Raw genomic sequence first — 18,147 nt, 5'->3', positions numbered from 1 at the left:
GATGGGTATTTCCACAGCACTTCAGTCCCAGAAAAAGAGCTCCAAAAATTTCCCATCTCAACTTGTCAGGAAATTGAGGTGGAAATGTAAAATGAGTTTTCAAAGAAGGCAGGAAACAAACAACACTCTCACTAGAAATCAGCAGCTGTAAATTCTAATGCAGCCAAAGTATGAGATATCTGACTGTCCTGGCAGCAAGGGTAAAAGCTGCATGGACAATTTGGAACATATTGTTTTCTGAAGCAAAATGAACAGTCAGTAGATACTGACTGGCATTTGTGGTTTCTAGTAGAGAGTCCCTCTGTGATCAGTAAAATGCATCAGTCATCTGCAGGGTGTGATTCGCCTTTCCTGCTTTAACGCCAGCTATTCAGACAGCATGATGTCCATAGTGATCAGATGAAGACCACCCATAATGTTGCATTTAAAATCTCTCTGATAAATAAAAAGAACTGGACTAGAAACAGATCTCAAGCCATGATAACTCGTGAGGTTGGAATAATTCAAACCCAGAATGCAGCCTCCCAGTTGGCTTCCTGGAGATAAATAACTTAAGTCAATGTAAAAGCTTCTGTTCCATTTTCATAGCAACTGGAAGCTTACGTTTAACTGGCTTTTGATGTAAATTTATCTCCCAGATGCTATTTGATAGTTGTGCAAAATTTATCCTACAATAAAATGTTTCACTCTGGCACCTCAGGGATGTAATTTTATGTTCCTGTACATCCAACAGGGAGAAGCTGCTACTGCTGGGAGACAAGCCTCCATACCTCATCTGGGACTCACTTCCTATACAGTCCTGTGGGCATAAAAGTGGAGTGCCTGAAACTGCCTTAGCCCTTTTTTTACTCTGTAAAACAAGGGCAATGTAAACACTCCAAATGAAATCTGAACGTCTCCATGCTTAGAACAAGATAAAATTTAAATCACAGCTCTGGAGTTTTATCTTAATTCTTTGTCTTACAACTTCAGTCGGATGTTTTAATTAACTAGGCATCTCCTGTTTCCAGTTTGCACTCGTGCAACAGCCTAAACTAATCTGAAAGCCTTGTTTCAGGCTTCTGAGTCCCCTCCTTCCCAACCTGCCCCAACAGCACAAAGCAGACCTCCCCCTGCCCCAGGCCACAGTGCTCCCCGACCAGGTTAAACAAACAGGGAGATTCCTCCAGGGAAGTCACAGGTTCAAGATCACAAAGGACCCATCTCGTTTGGGCCAGTTGGAGGGTTTTTTTGCTATTGTGCTTATCTGTATCTTCTCTGTCATCCAGACATTAACCTCTGACCTGGGAGCCCGCCTCTCAAAAAAGCCGTGCGGTGTTTACCCATTATGTAATGTCTGTGCTTTTGTGGAAATTTTACAGAAACAAATGGAGGAAGTTTGCCAGTCAAAGGGCTGGACAATAAATCCTGTCCCGTGTAGATAGAATGGTTTACTGTCACTGTAAGTCTGCTACTGGCATCTGTCACCGAAGAAATGTTTACAAATTTCAGGGCACTGGAGTGCCAAAGTATTCCAGCACTGCAGGACTGTACATGATTTGTAGAACCACCACTAGTGTGCCAGATAGGGGTAGCCTTGTTTTGCTAGCCTGAATAAACAGAGTGACAATGTTTCAGATAAGTCAGGGTCACTAATGTTCAATATTTCTGTCTATTCATCTCCTAAGTTCATAAATACAGGTACCCAAAAGCTTGTTTGTTCTTCTTCTTCTGCCCTAAGATACCTTTGCTAGAAGTTAAACCAGGTAAGCACAGTCCCTTCAGCCCCTTTTGCTTATTTCTGATGGGTCCTTTGTTATTTATACACTGTATGTTCCCACCCTTCCTTACAATCCATTTTCTTTACAGTCCCTGCTGTCTCTTCTCCTTCTGTACTGTTTCCCCGTTGGGACAAGACATTTTATTATGTTCCCTTTCTGGACATTGTCATCACAATTCCTCTTGTTGTGTAACTGGAGCTTCTACATATAATCAACTATCAAGTTAGGACAACTGAAATATGTGTTTGGATAAGAAGCAGGAACAAACATGATTTAGAACACTGGGACAGATAGGTAATGTAATTCTTCCTTCACTGACTCTTTCGGCTAAGGGCCCGATCCTGCAGCAACTGAATGGAGCTTTTCACTGTCAGTGTCAAGAGGAGAAGCACTTGGTCTAAGAATTCTGCTCTAATTAAGTTTCAAATCTCATTTCCTTTCAGAGGAGAGAAAACATTGTTGTGACTAAGCTTTGGATGTGGTAACAAATCCCTGGCAGGTTGGTTTGTTTTAACGGACGTATTAGATTTAAGGAAACTTTTACCACCTTTTCTGCCCTTAATCATAGCTTTTATTACAATTATAGTAATGCAACCGAAGTACATGCCAAAGGCAATATGTATATTTTTAATGAGTTGACATGCAACCTTCCTGGAGAGGAGAAACAACTTCATTTGCTGAACATTTCTGAACCATATCTAGCAATTTATTAAGGGACAAGAAAATGTTTAGAAAAGCATCTACCACAAATTCAGAGGCTTCAGCAACTCACAGATGAGCAGTATCATAAGACAGACTCAGTTGTTGTGCTAGATTTAGCAAATTTTTGCTGAATGGTAACATTTTCTATTGTCCTCAAACAATAAAAGAGAAGGTTAACAGGCAATATCCAGACGCTCAAAGATTATTAATCCACGCATGTGGTCCTGAGTCACTGGGCTGTAAAACATCATCAGTTTCCAAAGATGCAAACCAAAGCGGAATTCTGCTTGAGAGAGATGCTATCACAAACCCAAAGGAACTAGTTGCATCAATAAGGCCTATTTATGCAAGTTTTACAAGACACTGGCTCCCAGGGGTTTTCATTCTGGTAGAATTAGTTCAGTCAGTCACATCCTATGAGTGAAGAGCCCTCCGCCTGGTTTCTTGCCTCAATTTACCTTACAGCTTGGACACAGGTCAGACACTGGTGCACGTAAGAAATTACAACAGGCAGACAGGCACACATCTACCAGGCTCATTCACCTGGGGGCTGAGGAGCTCACAGGGTCAGTCTCCAACAGCAGCACACAAAAGCCGTTCTGTTAAATTATTTCTGCCCACTGCTGTGGCCTGGGCCAAACAACACATACAAACAATGGCTGGCCATGCTTTTTTGGAGGTTAACACAGGCCAAGGACCATTTCCAATACAACTCTGGCTACGAATAACCTGTTTTTTAGAGGCAAAAGTTTATCTGTGGGGACCAGAGAAGGATTCCTGGCTTGCGGAGATGTGACCCCACAGACCTCCACATACCTTCCTCTGAGACAAAATTATCAAAGACACTTGAACATCTCGTGTAGGTATGACTGCATGCTTGCTTTCTCCTTGGTCACCAGGAAACTGACATCAATTAATAGGATCTCAAGCAACTAATTATAGGACTCCTATCAGAAATGTGTATTATCAACCCAGGAGCCTGATTTTGTCAGGCACAGGACACTGCGAGGGAGTGACTGTCATAACGTCCGGTTTGTACAATAAAACTGGGGCTGTCCAGGCTGGCAGCACAACCCCCCACTGCCCATCCTGCTTTTGGTCTCTGTACAGTCCTACAGTGAGCCTCCCACACAGACCAACACACCCACAGATCCGTGAAAGGCACAGCCCCTCACTGCAATCCCAGTTACTCTGGCACATCTGTTTGGATGATTAGTAACTAAAATTTAACTGATAGAAGACAGATCCCAACTGGAAATGTAGGAATGTGTTTTTACTACTATTAATGCAATCAAAACTTCCTTCTTGCTATTATTACTGTGTTAGCACGTCAATTTTATTCCAAATTGTTTTAAACTGTTAACTTACCAAAATACCTGGAGTATAGCACAATTCACGTTCTGGTTTTCATTCTAAACTTAACATAATTTATCTGAAATTATTCTGCTTCTTAAAGTTGTTTATCTTGCTAGAATGTGAAAAATATGTGTACAATATGCACTGGAGGAACGTTAATCTTTCTCTTTATACCCAAAAAAATGTTGAAATTCAGTGCATAAAGTAACTTCTAGTGTCTTTGTAGGCTGAAGGTCCTTTTCTGAATTTACCAATATTCCAATTCAGATGACAGAGTCTATACAGCTGGCTAAAACATAGCTTAAAAAAACAGATGCAAAGAACCCTTTGTGAAACTGATGACTGTTTCATATTCACCATCCAATATGAATGAAATGCAAAAAGTAAGCAGACATAAGTCACATAAAGTAGATTGTAAAAAGAGTGTTTTAATCACATGAGAAATCACGTCAGTAGTATAGGTCAGTTTGCTTAAGAAATATATATTCTTTGGGAAAATATTTTGTTATTTTGCCTGTAAGATTTTTTTTTAATTCACTCATATGAGATTTTCCTGTGCCCATGGTCTTAATTTTAGAAAAGACCAGACCTGTTATTCTTCAAAACTGATGCTTTAATATTAAAAAACTAAATCAATATTTACTAAATGAGAAAAATACAAAAGATGGTTTAACACAGAAAAGGTGCTCACCAATGCAGTCGACGCTGAAGAGATTTATGGAGGTCGTTATTGAAGACTCATCACAGGTCTTCATCCCTCGCAGTGCAAACCTCACCAGGGAGGCCTTGACTCCCTCGGGGAGGAAGGACAGCAGGTACACGGGCATGTACAGAGCGTAGCGAAGCTTGCACAGCAAGGGGGTCATGAGCTTCCCCTGGGGGGACTGAGCCATGCGCTCGATCGTCGGGAACAGCAGCACGGAGCGCAGAACCTGCCAGACCACGAGAAACCACTGTCAGCAAGGCCACAGCACCACAGCCCAGCCTGGCAGACTGAATCTTTAAATGAGCCTCCATCGCAATGAAATGGGGCTTCCAGGCGCGTTGCCCCTCAGGCTGTGTGGTGTGCCCAGGTTCAATTTCTTTAAAAGGTGAAGCAAACAAGTACACGGCTATGAAATTATGCTTTATGATAAGACAGGGAAGAACTCAAGAGGTGAGTGGCCTTTGGGAATCAATATGAACCAGGAAGCACCAGCAGGAGTAACCCCAGCAGAGGGCAGCAGGCAGGAGCCCTCCGCTCAGTCCCAGAGGGTTTTTTACGTCAGGAAAAGTACGCTGCTTTTCATTTCACCTGGTAAACTATTTTCTCTAAGTAAACCAACTAATCAAATTAGAAAATGTCAGCTGCTGCGATGATAACTTTACAAATTGACAACACAGAAGGTTTTCAATCTGCAGCTCAATACAGGTAAACTTGGTCAGAACAAGAAGCAGCACACAGCCCCTTCATTTCAGTGTGTACACTGGCACACAATACTGCTTTTTATATGTTAGAATGATATACACATATTCTGAAGCTGGTAATTACTTCATGTTATAATAATACACTATAGCCTTAAAATACAAAGAAATTAATTAAAATCACACCCACACAAATCAAAACTGAGTTAATATACCAACTCTGAGTTATATTTCAATGCTAAGATCAAGCAAATATTCTAAAAGAATAACTTCATTTTTTTTCTATAAGTGAAAATATATTGCAATAATTCATATAGGAATAACCCTCAAAGAGACACACCCCTACCTTAGAGAAGTATCAACAAAAAGAAGTAAGAGGATCTGGATATTGCATTGGCAGGTAATAAGGCATAAACATCTGGGCTTTCTTGGTGACTCAATATCAGTAAATGTAGTTACATATGTCTGCTTACTGCACATCATTCTACATGTTGTGCAAATTAGTATTTTTGTAAAATATATTTTATGATAATTTTCTTTGCTCTCGGACAAGACTTGGCTAATGTATGCCACTACATATGTATGCAGCACTGCTGGTCCCAGCAGGTCTCCAATGGAAGGCAGGGCACGCCACCAAGAGATGCTCCCAAAATCTGGGCATTGTAACACAGCAAACAGCAAACATACAAACATGATAAAATCAGAGAATCCTTTAGGTTGGAGAAGGTCTTTAAGATCACGGGGCCCAGCTGCTAACCTAGCACTGCCACACTCATGAATAAACCATGTTCCCAAGTGCTACATCTACACATCATTTAAATACCTCCAGGGACAGGTGAATCAACCACTTCCGCTGGCAGCCTCTTAAGTGCTTGACAACCCTTTCTGTGAAATCTAATCTATCCCATCTAAACCTCCCCTGGGCACAACTTCAAGCTGTTTCCTCTTGTCTTATCACTTGTTCCTTGGAAGAAGGGACTGATCCCCACTTGGCTCCAACCTTCTTTCAGGTAATTATAGAGCAATATGGTTCCACTGAACCTCCTTTTCAACACTCATCCCCCTCACCCGCTCCTCATCAGACTTGTGCTCCAGAGCCTTTCCCAGCTCTCTTGTCCATCTCTGGACATGCTCCAGCACCTCAGTGTCCTTGTTGTGAGGGCCCAAAACTGAACACAGCACTTGAGGGGTGGCGTCACCAGTGCCCAGTACAGGGTGACAATCACTGCCCTCGTCCTGCTGGCCATCGACAACTGTGTGCCTAAGCTATGTAGTAGATCACGAACCATTTCCCCTCTGATTACGGGGGCTTCATTCTGCTTACTGTCCGTGTCTGGATACCCAGAGAACAAATGATCAGAGTCAGGTATAAATCTGCTGGCTCTTCCTGTTTCTTCCCTCATCGCTCCCTGCAGCTGGAAGCACAGGGAACACTAACCGTGCTCCTGAACCCTTAATCAGTTGTCACAAGGCCTTGAAGTCTCCCTTGATTGTCCTTCGGCTGCTTGTTGCAACTTCATTGCTGTCTACCTGAAGAATCAATAATGGATAATAATCCAAGAGCTGCACCAGGGTGGGAAGATGGGAGGCTTTCTCTCCACATCTTTAACCTGGGCCCAGGGAGGAAGTGGGCTTCCGTAAGAAATGGTCCTTCTGTTTCCTTCAGAATGAGTCTCCTATGAAAATGACACATCTTTCTTTTTCATGGAAGCAGTTTTTATGGAAGCAAGTTGTAGAGTGCCAACCTCAGCAACACCTCCAAGCCAGGTGAACCATTGTCCTGGTTATTGTTCTCGCAGAGCCTCACACCTGTCATTCCAAGGCACCTGGAGAGGTGGGGCAGTCCCAGAGGATATACGCTGGCTGTGCCAGGCAGGAACTTGTCACCACTGCCCCCTGTCCCTTAAGTCACTGTCTTCAGCCAGGCAGAGAGAGGGCAGGGAACCCTCCATGTCATGCATCCATCATCAGAAACTGTACTTCTTACAGTATTTTAAAAGCAGACTTTGAAAGAGTTATTTTTATAAAATACAGAACTATTTTAAGAAATCCTTCTACTTTCCAGCTGATATTACTTTGGTTTGAGACAAAGAAAAATACTGTCTCAGGGAAATCAATCCTGGGCCTCTTTTTATTAAAGGCAACCAGCAGCTGAAGTATAGGAATGCGAAACTTTTACTAAATTACATGGTAGTTTCGTGATACTTCAGCTAGGAGCTGAACCCAAACTGTTGTGATCTAAAGCAGATTTGACCTGCGTTCCCAGGCACACTTTAATCCTTTGACATTGCAGTTTATAGATATAGGATTAGTTGCTTGGAGGGCTGCACTAACCACAGGGGAAGCTGCTAAACCTTGGCAGAAGAAGGACAAACCAAGAAAGCTGTTACCCTGTCCTGTGCATTCCTGCATTTTGTAATGGGCCACAAATTTAAAAGATGGAGGATAATTTAATTTTGGGGTTGTTTTTTTAAATATTTTGCAGACAATAATAGAGGAACGTAGAACTTGCATTTTTCAAACACTTATCAACTATTTCTTAGTTTACTGCTAGATTCACAAACCAGGATCTTGAACTGTGCATTTCACTGCAGAATAGCTGCAAGATGCAGTCCAACTTCTTTGTCATAGAACTGTAGATATGACAGATTTAACCCACTTTGTTATAATGACACATATAATCACAAAAAAGTATGTCGTATTTGTGTCTTGAAATAAGTGAAGTAGAAACATTCATGTAAAATTTAGGAAATTAATAATATTCAAATGCACAACATCAATTAATATTTTTTTTTTTTACTTTTCAAATGCCTGGATCTTATCTATACACAGTTTACACTAGCTGAAATCAGGTAGACGGCACAGAACTATATTCAAGTTAAAATTTTTGTAATTATTATAAGACCAATTATTCTGAAAATGGAGGACATTGCCTGTCATAAGCACCAGGTATTGTCACAACTATGAATGCCACAGTAAATACCATGAAATAATGTGTAAAGGTTAATGATCTCCTTATTTATGGAAACCCTTCTCATAATTCATGAAGTTTCTTGTAATAACCTTCAGTCAAAATACAAAAAGTATTACAAATATTTATTTATATAATACAAAATATAATATATCCATGCATATATATAAGTTTAGATATAATGCACAAATGTTAAAAATATTAGTGAGTGAAATTCAGATTCACCTAGTTTAAACTACCCCCATTTCAAAGTCCAGTAATTTTTATCTGTTAAGCACATGGAAAGGCAGAGAGCTGGACAACTGGAGACACTGGAAAGAGCGACTTGAGTGGATCTGGGGACTACAGAAAGTTGGCCAGTGACTCCACTGAAGGCAAACAGACCTTGTGTCCAGGAGTTGCTGAGAGCTGTGGCCTGTACCACCTATCCTTGACTCTGCTTTGGTCATCCCACTAAAAATAGTACATGTACACTTAAATTGTACTGAAATTGTCACTACTGATGGTTGTGACAATCAACAAACAGTATTTGTACAACTGTAATTCCATTTATTTACCATTTACTTATCATGTATTGAACTGCAAGATTTCAACACTCAGGACGGCACATACACTGAAGTTCACTGTTCCAAGGCATAGACGCTCTCTGGGTTAGTCACTAAGGCAGCTGCATCTATTTCATAATTAATTTTTAACTCTACATTTCACAGAGCTCAAGCCCTGAATGGTTCAAGGGCCTGCAATCTGATGCAGTGTCTCAGAAGGTCCACTTTTTGTTGAGAACCAAAAGCTAACATTACCTGCAAACTCTTGACATAACTCGTGTGGGTGCCAAGGCAGCTCCTACTCCCTCATCTAGCAGTGTATATATATCACTGAGAAAATGAAATGGTGCATGGCCTGAGCACGTGTCCAGAGAACAAACCAGCCCAGAACGTTCTGCCCTTGATTCTTTCAACATACACCACAGGAGGAAGGTGTGGGGACTTTGGGAGCTTCCCTTTTGACACTGTTTATCTGTTTTGGTATCTAGAGCAATCAGTCCAGTAACTTCAGGAATGTATGACCTGCACAGTAAACTTTAGAACACAGAGGGAAGAGAAACTACTTATTTTATAGGAAAAGTGAGCTCTCAAAGCAGAGAATATTAAATACCCATTCCAAAAAAGCATGGCATTAACCAAAGTGCTTTGTTTAGGAAGGATCCCCAATTAATATGATTCACTTCCCATGATAACTGGTCCCTATAAATATTAAAGAATAAAACAAAGGCTTCCAGCAAGCTACCTACATAGAGTACACATATATTCCTGTACATCCAGGCTTTTGATTGAGCTTTTATCTAAATCTATCCAAAGCAAAATGTAACAACGGAGTACCTTCAAGTCTTCACCGCATGATGGTTATGTCAACATGGGTTTGGATTTGCAGTAACAGTTGGAAGTTGTTTTGATTAAAATGAGAACAGAGTACAAAAAGTCAAACAATTAAATTTACAGTAAGTTGCTGTGTAACACTGAGCAATTTAATAGCCTCAACCACAACAGCAAAGGATTTCTGTAAAATGTTTCCATATAAAAACACTGCAAGTATGCAAATTGGATAAAGTTAAAAACATCCCCACAGTAATATTTTCCACTAGTGCCTTCTACTGAATGAGTTGAAATATATTTTCAGAGACAATTTGAAGTTTGAGTGGGTAATACTACTTGTTTAAGGGACAGGTAAATGACAGTGCTGTGGCTGCAAAACCACGCTTAAAACCTGGATGCCGCTTACAACCAGTATTCAAAGAAGTCACTTGATTTTCAGAGCAGTTAAGTCCTTCCATGCCAACGAGGGGAGGTCAATGCTTTTGAAATCAGCCAGTTTTGATTACACAAGAAATGCTGGTTACAGACTCAGGCCCCCAGGTCTGCGCCTTTCTGAGCTCACACAGCCAAGGGCCTGCAGAGGGCTGTCACACTGTGCCACTGTGTCTTAATACAGAGACACTTTGCTAAGAGAAATAAAATGGGAGACAAGAGCAGTCAGGATGTGAAAAGGACACTGACCAACAGAAAGCAGCAGGAGCCATTTCAAAGAATTTTTTCAGAAGAGACTCCAAGTAGGTGAATTCAGTAACTACAGCCAAGCTTTCTCAGTCCTGTCCCTTGGCTCTCAATGGACAGACCACCCATGTCCATGACAGACCACAGGTATGCTCAGATAGCTCTATCAGAGCCATAAAATAGAAAGACTCTGATCCACTGAAGAAAATACTAGAAAGTGAAGCTTCCTCAGAAATAAACCACTGGTTCACTCTGCTTTAATTGCAGAAGAAATGGTTGCTGGAGGCTCTCACTGACTTTTGAGCAGGGAAGTTTTTGAAAAACATTTGCTCCTGCTGCATAACCTGCTCTTGATCACTGGGGTGGCAGAAATGGTCACTACAATAACCACCAACAAAAAGATCACAAGGCTCAGATCCAACACCAGTTATGCATTCTAGAGCCCACAGGGAACTCAGACTTCAAATCAGGGGACAGAAACAAGGAAACAAGCATGATGTGTTATAATGGAGCCATCGCACTGACCGGTGCTCAGTAATGGAGTGTCCAAGCATGGCACTGCCCCTGAACATCTAGCTCTGGAAAGAAAACAAGCAAGGAAGTTTAATTTCAAATTCCTTCAAAACCCTAGGAAAAGCAAGAGCTGCTTCTCTGTCAAAAGCAGCACTTCTTTTGATATATACTAGTTCACCCCATGTATTAGTTTGTTATTCCTCTCCTGTGTTGGCAGAAAAAAAGCTATTACCTGTCAGGTGAAACCTAGTAGATTTCTCAAAGATAACATAATGATGCATTTAATGGTAATCTACAGTCTACCCTTGACACGAAATGTCACATTAATCACACAATTTCTTCTACATAGTATGCAGAAACCTGCAGGCAAAACAACGAGGATCAGGGAAGTATTCTGTGCTTTATCGTCACAGCTGTGCTGAGCAGATTTCCAAGAAAACACACAGGACAAACCAGACAGTGCTGGCTTGGGTTGTTCTCTCCCCACAGCAGGACTTGCTGGGCTTGCCCGTTCACTTTGCTCACTCATGAATTACATATAATATAATACAATAAAATACGTAAAATATAGAGTTCGACTTCAAAGTCTTGAATAATTTCTTCTTCAGCGGATCAAGATGTCATTTGGTTTGTTGTACCAGTGAACTCTGTCACAGGTCAGTATCAACAAATCCACAGGATTTCATGACAGCAGAAGAGCTAAAGAATAGACACAAGTGACAAAACATTGTTTTTCTCCTGGTGTGAAGTCAAAACATACTGTGTGCATTTTCTCTATTTTACCCTATGGATCTCCTGTGATACTAAACAAATGTTTGGGCTTATTAAAGAGGCACCAAAACAAGTATCTCAAACACAGTTAACAGGAAATCTTATCACTGATAATTTCAAAGTGCTTTATAAGAATTAAGTCCCACAGAGAAGTCTTAGCATGCTTTTTATGGACAAATAAACTGAAATTTGTGAAGTTAGATGACTCCACATGAAAATATACTTCGTAAAAGCAGGAATAATTTAAATGACTGTATGGTAAATCTCAATTCTCTGCTCTAACCAAAACTTACTTTTCTGGGTAACCAAACTGCTTCTGTAAAACAAAATGGTAAAAAGTTGCAAATAAATAATTTTGTAGGAAAGTTTGTAATTTTTGTTACAATTTATAGTTCATTTAGTGGCTGCTTAGCTCAAGGGAATCTTCTGTTAACATCTTCTATAGAACCCTCCCAACATACAGGGGCTATAGAACAAGGTAGAGGCATATGCCCTTGATTTCAAACTTTCATTTTAAATTTTCTACAATTCCTATTTCTTACTGCCCAAATTTTTCCTTTGGCATCAGATGTGTTCAATTTTTTCTATTCCTTTCCTTCCAGACTTCTAATTTTATTACACATAACCTGCGAGACTAAGTGACAGAAGGAAAGATTTTTAAATTTTCTACAAAAAATCTTTTCTTATGAGGAACATAATATGCTTCCTGTAGAGCTGAATTTGTTTTCCAAACAAATGCAGAGTGTATGCAACTCTGTGACCATGCTGGTAAAACTCTAAAGAACACACTTAAATTTTCTCAGATGGGCTGAAGGAATTCTTGCTTCCTAGGAAAAACACTTTCATGTTTGTCAGCTCAACTTCACTACGGGATATTTGAATTTTCATAGTTTGAGAACAAACTGGATGAAGGATCCAGTACTGATCACAGGACCTTCTGGTACAATTTCCATAGGCATACTGAGGATCCAGCTAGGGATTGAGTTAAGGGAATCAACACATGCAGGGCTGTGAAGGCACATGCAGGATGCACGGACACTCATACAGGCAGAATTTCTCTCACAGTGTCTGAAGAAATTACTGTTCTGCAGAACTACCATCTTTAAACATACAATGACCCAGTCAGTGTTTTCATGTAGGTGAGAGCACAGCAGCGTAAATGCAACAGAACAACAAAAGAGAGCAATGATCCTAAGGATGAACACGATTTACAAGGTCAGGATGCTGTTTTCCTTTCATATAGACACATATGCACCCAAACACCCAAACACCCAAAGACATAAAACACGAGTATGTAAAATCAAGTGCACTTTTAAGGACTGAGCTTAAAAGCATGCAAGTAGCCCACAGATCCATTTACCACATAAAATTTGGATTGAAGTTTGCTTGACAGCTTCAGTGCCTTTACCTCTAAGGCACTGGGCCTCGGCATTGCCTTGGGCAGATGCCAAGTCCAACACATGCACACACACACGTGCACATACCCAGGTACATGCTTCTAATTCTTCACTGAATAAATATAGCAATACCTAGAGATCTCCTTCCAGCACTCAGGTTACATGAATATTAATGACATCTTACACTAAAAGAGCAAATTCATAAATACAGTAAAGTACGCATATATGCACAGAACTGAGCTGTGCCAGAACAGCAGTATGACAAACAGTTCTCTTTGTCAGTACAGCACTAACCTGAGCTTTATCATAGTAGAGGCACTCAATATTGATTATCCTGCATGGTTTTTTTCCCCTTGTATGTCTTCTGTAAATGGAAAGAGGTGAAACTAATACAAAATTTTTTATCATCTAAAATGTGACAACAACCATGTTTTCCAGTCTGCATCATAATCTCAGTACTGGTAAATGCAGGGGTAAGGCCTAGGCTCCAGGACCAGCATCTTTTAGTACGTTCTCTGGCAGGATTTTGGCCAAAGCCAGCTGGACATCTGGGCACAGGTTAGAAAATAGTGTAGATCAAGGATTCTTCTAAATACAAGACGTTTGTGAAGCAACCATATTTGGGTCTAGGAAGGCTTCATGACTGGAATCTAAGCTGTATTTTGCCACTTGCTGTCAGAAGCCACAGGGTGGGCCCTGGTTTGTCTTATATAAAAAAAGAATTTAAATACAACTCTTAGCATATTTAACCTCAATCGGGAGATACCTTGACCTGTTCAGTGATATTTAATAATCGATTTTGCCTACATGAGATTCTAAACACACTGTGGGTCATCCTTGGCAGCCACATACAGATCCTCCCTCTGTTATCAAGAGATCATTCATCAGATGCTCCGCAAGGAAAGAAGAGCAAGTCACTAGCTCTGTATGTGTTTACATACTTAGGTGTTAAAGGTATCTGCTGAACTTGCACCATGAAATGGTGCAAAAATAACTGAGAATAAATCTTTGCCCTTTTCAGATTTCATTTTGGCTCAGTGCTATCAAAGCTCACCAATAGTTCTTAACTGAGGTTCCTGAGTTAGGAGTTACATCACCCCCAGACTCCCAACTGAAGTCAGTCACGGACAGATCATCAGAAAACACCAAGTGATCTAAAATCACTTTCTAGTGGAATTACCTGCTTCCCGCTAATTAGAAAGGACCTAAGACTTCTAACTAGGAGCTTTGTCATATAGATCAAAATGAGACCCCTCCTCTGTGGGAGAAGCAGCAGGGCACACTTTTCAACAAGTATTTTGAGGGAAACAAATGCTACTATTAAGCAGTATTTGAGCAAGTGTTCTCTAAAGAGGCCCATCCACAGCAGTGTATGATCACCAGCACTGAAAACACTTTGTAAACATATTGGTGTCCCTCAACATGGCAATGTGAAAAGACCAGAATGTATTATTTACTTTTGTAAAAACTGAAAACATGCAGTAATTATGATATTAGGTCAATGTAGAAAATACCTACCCACCAACAAAACCCCCAAAACAACACCCACCTTCACCTCACCCCTGAAGTGGAAAGAGGCGGTATAATAAAGAGGTTCTGCAAAGTTAAATTTGGTGTTTCAATTATTCAGCTCGGAGAACCAACTCAGAGGCTACTACTATTTTTAAATATGTCAAGTAAAAATAATCTAAAGCATGAATGAGTAGCAAAAATCCTGGCAAGTAATACAGTGGTAAAGACATGTGGGAGATGGTGATATGCAAGTTTGCAATATGATATGGTGCAGAAAGCAAACAAGAGAAGCTCTGCAACTTCACATTACACACAGTGAGGAACACATCACAAATGCCAGAGGAAGTTCTGCCTCTGGGAGACAATGCAGATTGCATCCTGTGCTTTACATCCTAAGTGGAAAGATTTCAACCAAGAGGGAGCCACAAATACAGCCTAGAATTAACAAGGGGCTTGGATGATAAAGTTTCTGGAGGATGCTATATATAGAGAAAAAAACATGCATAGTGTGGCAAAATGGGAGCAAGAAGGGAATGGGATGGAGAATCATAGCTACACAAACTTATAAGGGCTATAAATGCAAAGGATGTGAAATAATATTCGGGGTGGAACAAGTGACAAAAATACATGTGATGGAAAGAAATGAAAAGTTAAAATGCTAAAGCAGGTATCAGGAGTCTGTACTGACACAAATTTTCATGCTGCACCAAGGTATAGTGTCCCAGTTGTAGAACTGTTACCAGCAGGAACAAGGTGCAAGAAAGAGAAATGCCACCTTACATGGGCGTACAGACAGCCTTGACTTCCCAAACCAGAACTTTGAGTCAGGAAGCTGTAAAAAACCAGTTAACATAAGGCCTGATGATGTTACTTATATATTCAACTTTTCCCATGCAATACATTGTCCTGGGACTGCATATTACAGATGTTGACTAAATGAATGATGAAAAGCAAATGCATTGACTTAAAATGTGAGGGATTTTCCCCCTCTACTCCTTCTTTTGTGTAAATTTTTAACACATTCAAAAATAAAAAATGTATTTATGTTTCAGTTATACAGCAAGCTGGCAGAATATTTGCAGAGTGGTTATGCTCAGGGAAGAAATATACCCTTTCAGAAGGAGGAAACCAATCACCCATTATTCGCAAAGCTTTTACCCCTCCTCCAAAAAAAAAAAAAAAAAAAAAAAAAATCAGAAAAAGCCATGAAGTTGAGAACACCATGGAAAAAATACTTCTAATTCAAAGAATTCTGTTAATAAGATGAACTTTTCAACACTCCAGCACAAGATTGATCATTAAACCCAGTCCACAACTATTCTGCATTTCCTCTACATCAAGCTGTAAGAAATCCTCCAGCACCCAATGACATTTTTTATGATGCTTTGGAAAAAGATCTAAACCCCCAAAACTGATGATATAGCACAGGATGAGAAGATGGCAGATTCACAATACTATCACTCTCATGGGCCCCCTTTCCTGATATGGAACTCATTAAATTAAAATATTTTTAAAAGCTCAGGAAAGGATTTTTTTTCCACCAACAGAAAATGCTACTGAAACAAAACACAGAGATCAGTGCTGATGGAGAATTCGTTTGTGATTTCAAATATTTAATGAATTTTTCTGTGAGCATGTAAACAAGGTTTACAGTGTTACAGGGAACACTGTATATACTCTCTACCTGTGGTCAATAATTTTTACTGCTTCCAAAGAAGGCAAATGAGGGCACAGAAGCTACACTTCACATCAGGACAAAAAATGTTTGTTGGATAACTATGGGAAAGTCCATAAACAGGAGCTTAGGTCCGAAATATAATACATACTTTATAATAATAATTTCATAAACATATATATATGTATGACATTTACAATATTTACATGGTGCAAAAACTACAGTCACCATAACAGATGTACTCTCTAGCTTTTTTTACAGTCCTTTCCATTAAGTAATCACATCCTAGGCTCAGGCTGGCTGTGCGACAAGGGCTGTTCCCTGTCCAAGTGCTGTTTTCCATATGCCTTTGATGTCAAGGATGTCTCTGCCTCTTGGTGTCTGATGTACTCTGCTTTTTTCATAGCTAACTTTATGTCTTTATAGTTAAAATTACTTATAGCATACTCTAATAGAGTGGGATATTCAACTCAGTCTGAGGAAGAGACCACTTTTGTTTCTCTGTCATCACAGGTACAATCCATGCAGACCCCTCTCACCTCTAAAAAACTTCATCACTATTACTGACCTTAAGGGAGCTGGTCAACCTAGACAAGTCTCCATCACTCTGAATTATAGAAGAGAGAACTTCAGGGACTACAACAGGCTGGCTTCAGGGCAACATAAATTCAAATAACCACATACCCCATGGTTTTGCCTATTCCTATTTGGACCTATGCATAAAGTATCAGCTGTATCAGTCCTTCAGGAAACAGGGTACATAGATATATACTTCCTGGAAGGTTTCTCTGAGGAACAACATATAAATCTTTCTGAAAAGCTCAGAAATGTGCTATTTCCAAACATTTCAAAAGCATTAACTTCCTTGAAGATACAGGGTAATGAAAAACACAGGGCACACTGAGACCCATCTTGTGAAGCTGTGCATAATCCTCACAACTTCACACTGTTCTATGATGGTACCAACTGTTGCAAAACATTAGGTCATACTTGGATTTTTTTTTTTTTAAGGGAAGGTAAAAGTTGTATGGCAATGCTGTCCTCAGTAATATCAGACAAAGTCACTCTTTGTAAATGGCATGTATGTAAATGAAGCAACAGTTAAGGAAATCTAAGGGAAAACTTCCTTTTTGTGTAAGCTCATTCATATTTCCTGACCATCAGTTTTTTTGTATCTTCCTTCTGAAGTGGCCAAATGTAATACAGTGGATCACAACAAGCTGAATTTTTAGAAGTTATTTAACTTATTGCTTCTTACATTCAACATATCCAATATTATCATATGACACCTCCTTCAACATCTGAATTTGACCAACTACTTTCAAATATATATAAACCACACATTTTTTCAAATGCATTAAAACTTTGGCTTATTTTTTTACTATTTTCTTTCAGCTTCTACCTGATGATATATATAGCAGGCAATATTCGCATCTGTTTAAAATACTCTACAGTGATCACATGGTTTTTCCATGTCCTGGCACCTTCTTTATTTAACATACGTTATCCAATTTTATTTGAAATACACCTATAAGACCCCGAGCCTCCAGTGCTTCCTGGCAGTTCCACTTGGATGGAAACAAAATTCAAGGACCAGCATTTTTGTTAATGTATTTGTATTTCAAGCTGTGATCTCCAGTGTAACAACGAATACAGTGCTGGGTACAATGATTACATCCTTAGGTATGAGTGTCATTTGCACCAAGGTGAGGTGTGACTAAATTTATGTCTACTTTTAGGCCACTTTCCACTGACTTAGCATAAATTTGGTTCTAAGCCTTATACACTGGAGTCCTGCATCCAAATTCATTGGATCCTCCATATGAAAAGTCCTGTTAAAACATGAATCACAATCAGGCTTCTATGGTATTAACTTTGTGCTGTATTATTACGAGAATACTAGAACTTGCTCTGAAGAGTTTAATTACAAAAGAACTGAAATGGGACAAAGATAACTGAGGATAAGCCAGTGAGAGGCATGGAAATCTCGTTAGTACCCAGCTCCAGCTGCTGAGAGTAAGAAATCACCTTTGTC

General features: G+C 39.8%; 1 protein-coding gene across 2 annotated transcripts in view; it reads right to left on the bottom strand.

Annotated features, from left to right (window-relative positions):
• LDAH (lipid droplet associated hydrolase) overlaps nt 1–18,147 on the bottom strand; it is a 112,512-nt gene that overhangs the window by 34,732 nt on the left and 59,633 nt on the right. For both annotated transcript variants that reach the window (XM_032104053.1, XM_032104052.1), the window contains one exon: nt 4,510–4,750. In XM_032104053.1, coding sequence (XP_031959944.1) covers nt 4,510–4,750 — 241 coding nt within the window. The remainder of the gene's footprint in view (nt 1–4,509; nt 4,751–18,147) is intronic.

The sequence above is a fragment of the Corvus moneduloides genome, chromosome 3 (genome assembly GCF_009650955.1).
Source record: "Corvus moneduloides isolate bCorMon1 chromosome 3, bCorMon1.pri, whole genome shotgun sequence".
NCBI classification, from domain to species: domain Eukaryota; kingdom Metazoa; phylum Chordata; class Aves; order Passeriformes; family Corvidae; genus Corvus; species Corvus moneduloides.
Note: the sequence above shows the minus strand (reverse complement) of the source record. Positions and strands in the feature narration are given on the sequence as shown.